The 1,368-nt window shown below is 41.3% G+C and overlaps 1 protein-coding gene across 1 annotated transcript in view; it reads left to right on the top strand.

Moving 5' to 3' along the window:
- The window catches only part of tp53i3 (tumor protein p53 inducible protein 3), a gene marked incomplete at its 5' end in the record, with an annotated part of 12,094 nt that overhangs the window by 5,466 nt on the left and 5,260 nt on the right, over nt 1-1,368 (top strand). Inside the window, 1 exon segment of the mRNA XM_014032504.1 lies at nt 385-581. Coding sequence (XP_013887958.1) covers nt 385-581 — 197 coding nt within the window.

Below are 1,368 nucleotides of genomic sequence, written 5' to 3'. Positions count from 1 at the left end.
ATTATTAATAGTTTTAATGATTTCTACATCGTCAGTCCTTTTTTTCTGCTCTGTTAACATGTACAGTGATGGGAAATCCAGAGTTTTGTTCGTTTAGCGTTAGCCGTTAGCTTCACCAGCCGATCACATGGTCACCTGGTTTCTGATCACTCCAGCTGCTCTATAGGACCTCCTTGGTGAGAGTCAACATTTTTCTGTACGCTTCTGGAGGGGGTCTTCAAAATGATCATAAATTATTATAAAACTGTGAACCACCACTTGGCAAACTCAATCAGTTTTAAAAATATTGAGTAAAAAGTTTGACGTYGTAGAAGCTGAAAGTCTTCCTCAACACATACTCTAAATGTGACATGATATCTGTTGATAATAATTTCAATTTGACAGGCAGAGGAGCAAACGTGATCCTTGACAGCATCGGTGGGTGTAACTGGGAGAAAAATGTGAGCTCCCTGGCCGTGGACGGCAGATGGGTGCTGTACGGCACCATGGGAGGCAGGTCTGTGAAGGGAGATCTGCTGGGCCGACTGCTCTCCAAGAGAGGCCACCTGCTCAGCAGCCTCCTGCGCTCCCGCTGCCTTCAGGTGAGTTCAGTATGACCATGTTGACTCAAAGTGAAACCATGTCTTCTGCTTTCTCTGTGTTTTGTTTTCCAGTATAAGCCAATCTGTGACATACTTTAGAACACAATGTTCACATTAGTGTATTGACTAATTCTTCCTTTGTAGGACGATTTTGTGATTGAGTTGTGTGATTAATGAGAAATGCAGCTTCAGTTTTGCTTTTTGCCCCTTTGATCACAAAAACAGCAAAACTGACACAAAAATGTGAATGATTAAAAAAGTAATGAGGTGTAGAAACCACGTCTTCTGGTTGAAGTGGAAATGCTGTTGCTCAATGAAGAAGGACTCTGAAAACAAGGCTGGTTTGAACAGCAAGAACCTTTATTTTGTAGTTTAGGAGATTACAGCCTAAAAAACCAAATTGTGGCCTCCAAGCCAAATGATTCACCAAGTAAGAAAGATGGAGAACGAAGGCAAAGAGCGGGGGAGTACAAGGCTCTTTATAGGTTTTCCACATATGTACATAAATCTTGTCACGATATACCTTAAGTGTTCTTCTTTACTAATATAATAATAATAATTCCTTTAATCTTAGGGTTGTTCCGTAAAGCCACTGCGAGTGGTTCAATCGCGATTGCGAATAAGAGTGGCGAGAGTGGGCACCTCTGCCTCGTACCACGTTCCAATTCAAAATAGCTGGATAGATTACTGTTAGTGCGAACTGCTGCCATTGGCAAGGTATATATCAACTTCACCCATGAAACAAATTTAGGGCCAAAGTTAAACATCTCCAAGGTCTTAAAAAGAT

Source organism: Austrofundulus limnaeus, unplaced genomic scaffold (assembly GCF_001266775.1).
Source record: "Austrofundulus limnaeus strain Quisiro unplaced genomic scaffold, Austrofundulus_limnaeus-1.0 Scaffold1471, whole genome shotgun sequence".
Classification (NCBI taxonomy): Eukaryota; Metazoa; Chordata; class Actinopteri; order Cyprinodontiformes; family Rivulidae; genus Austrofundulus; species Austrofundulus limnaeus.
The sequence above is the reverse complement of the archived record's forward strand: the minus strand, read 5'-3'. Positions and strand labels throughout refer to the sequence as shown.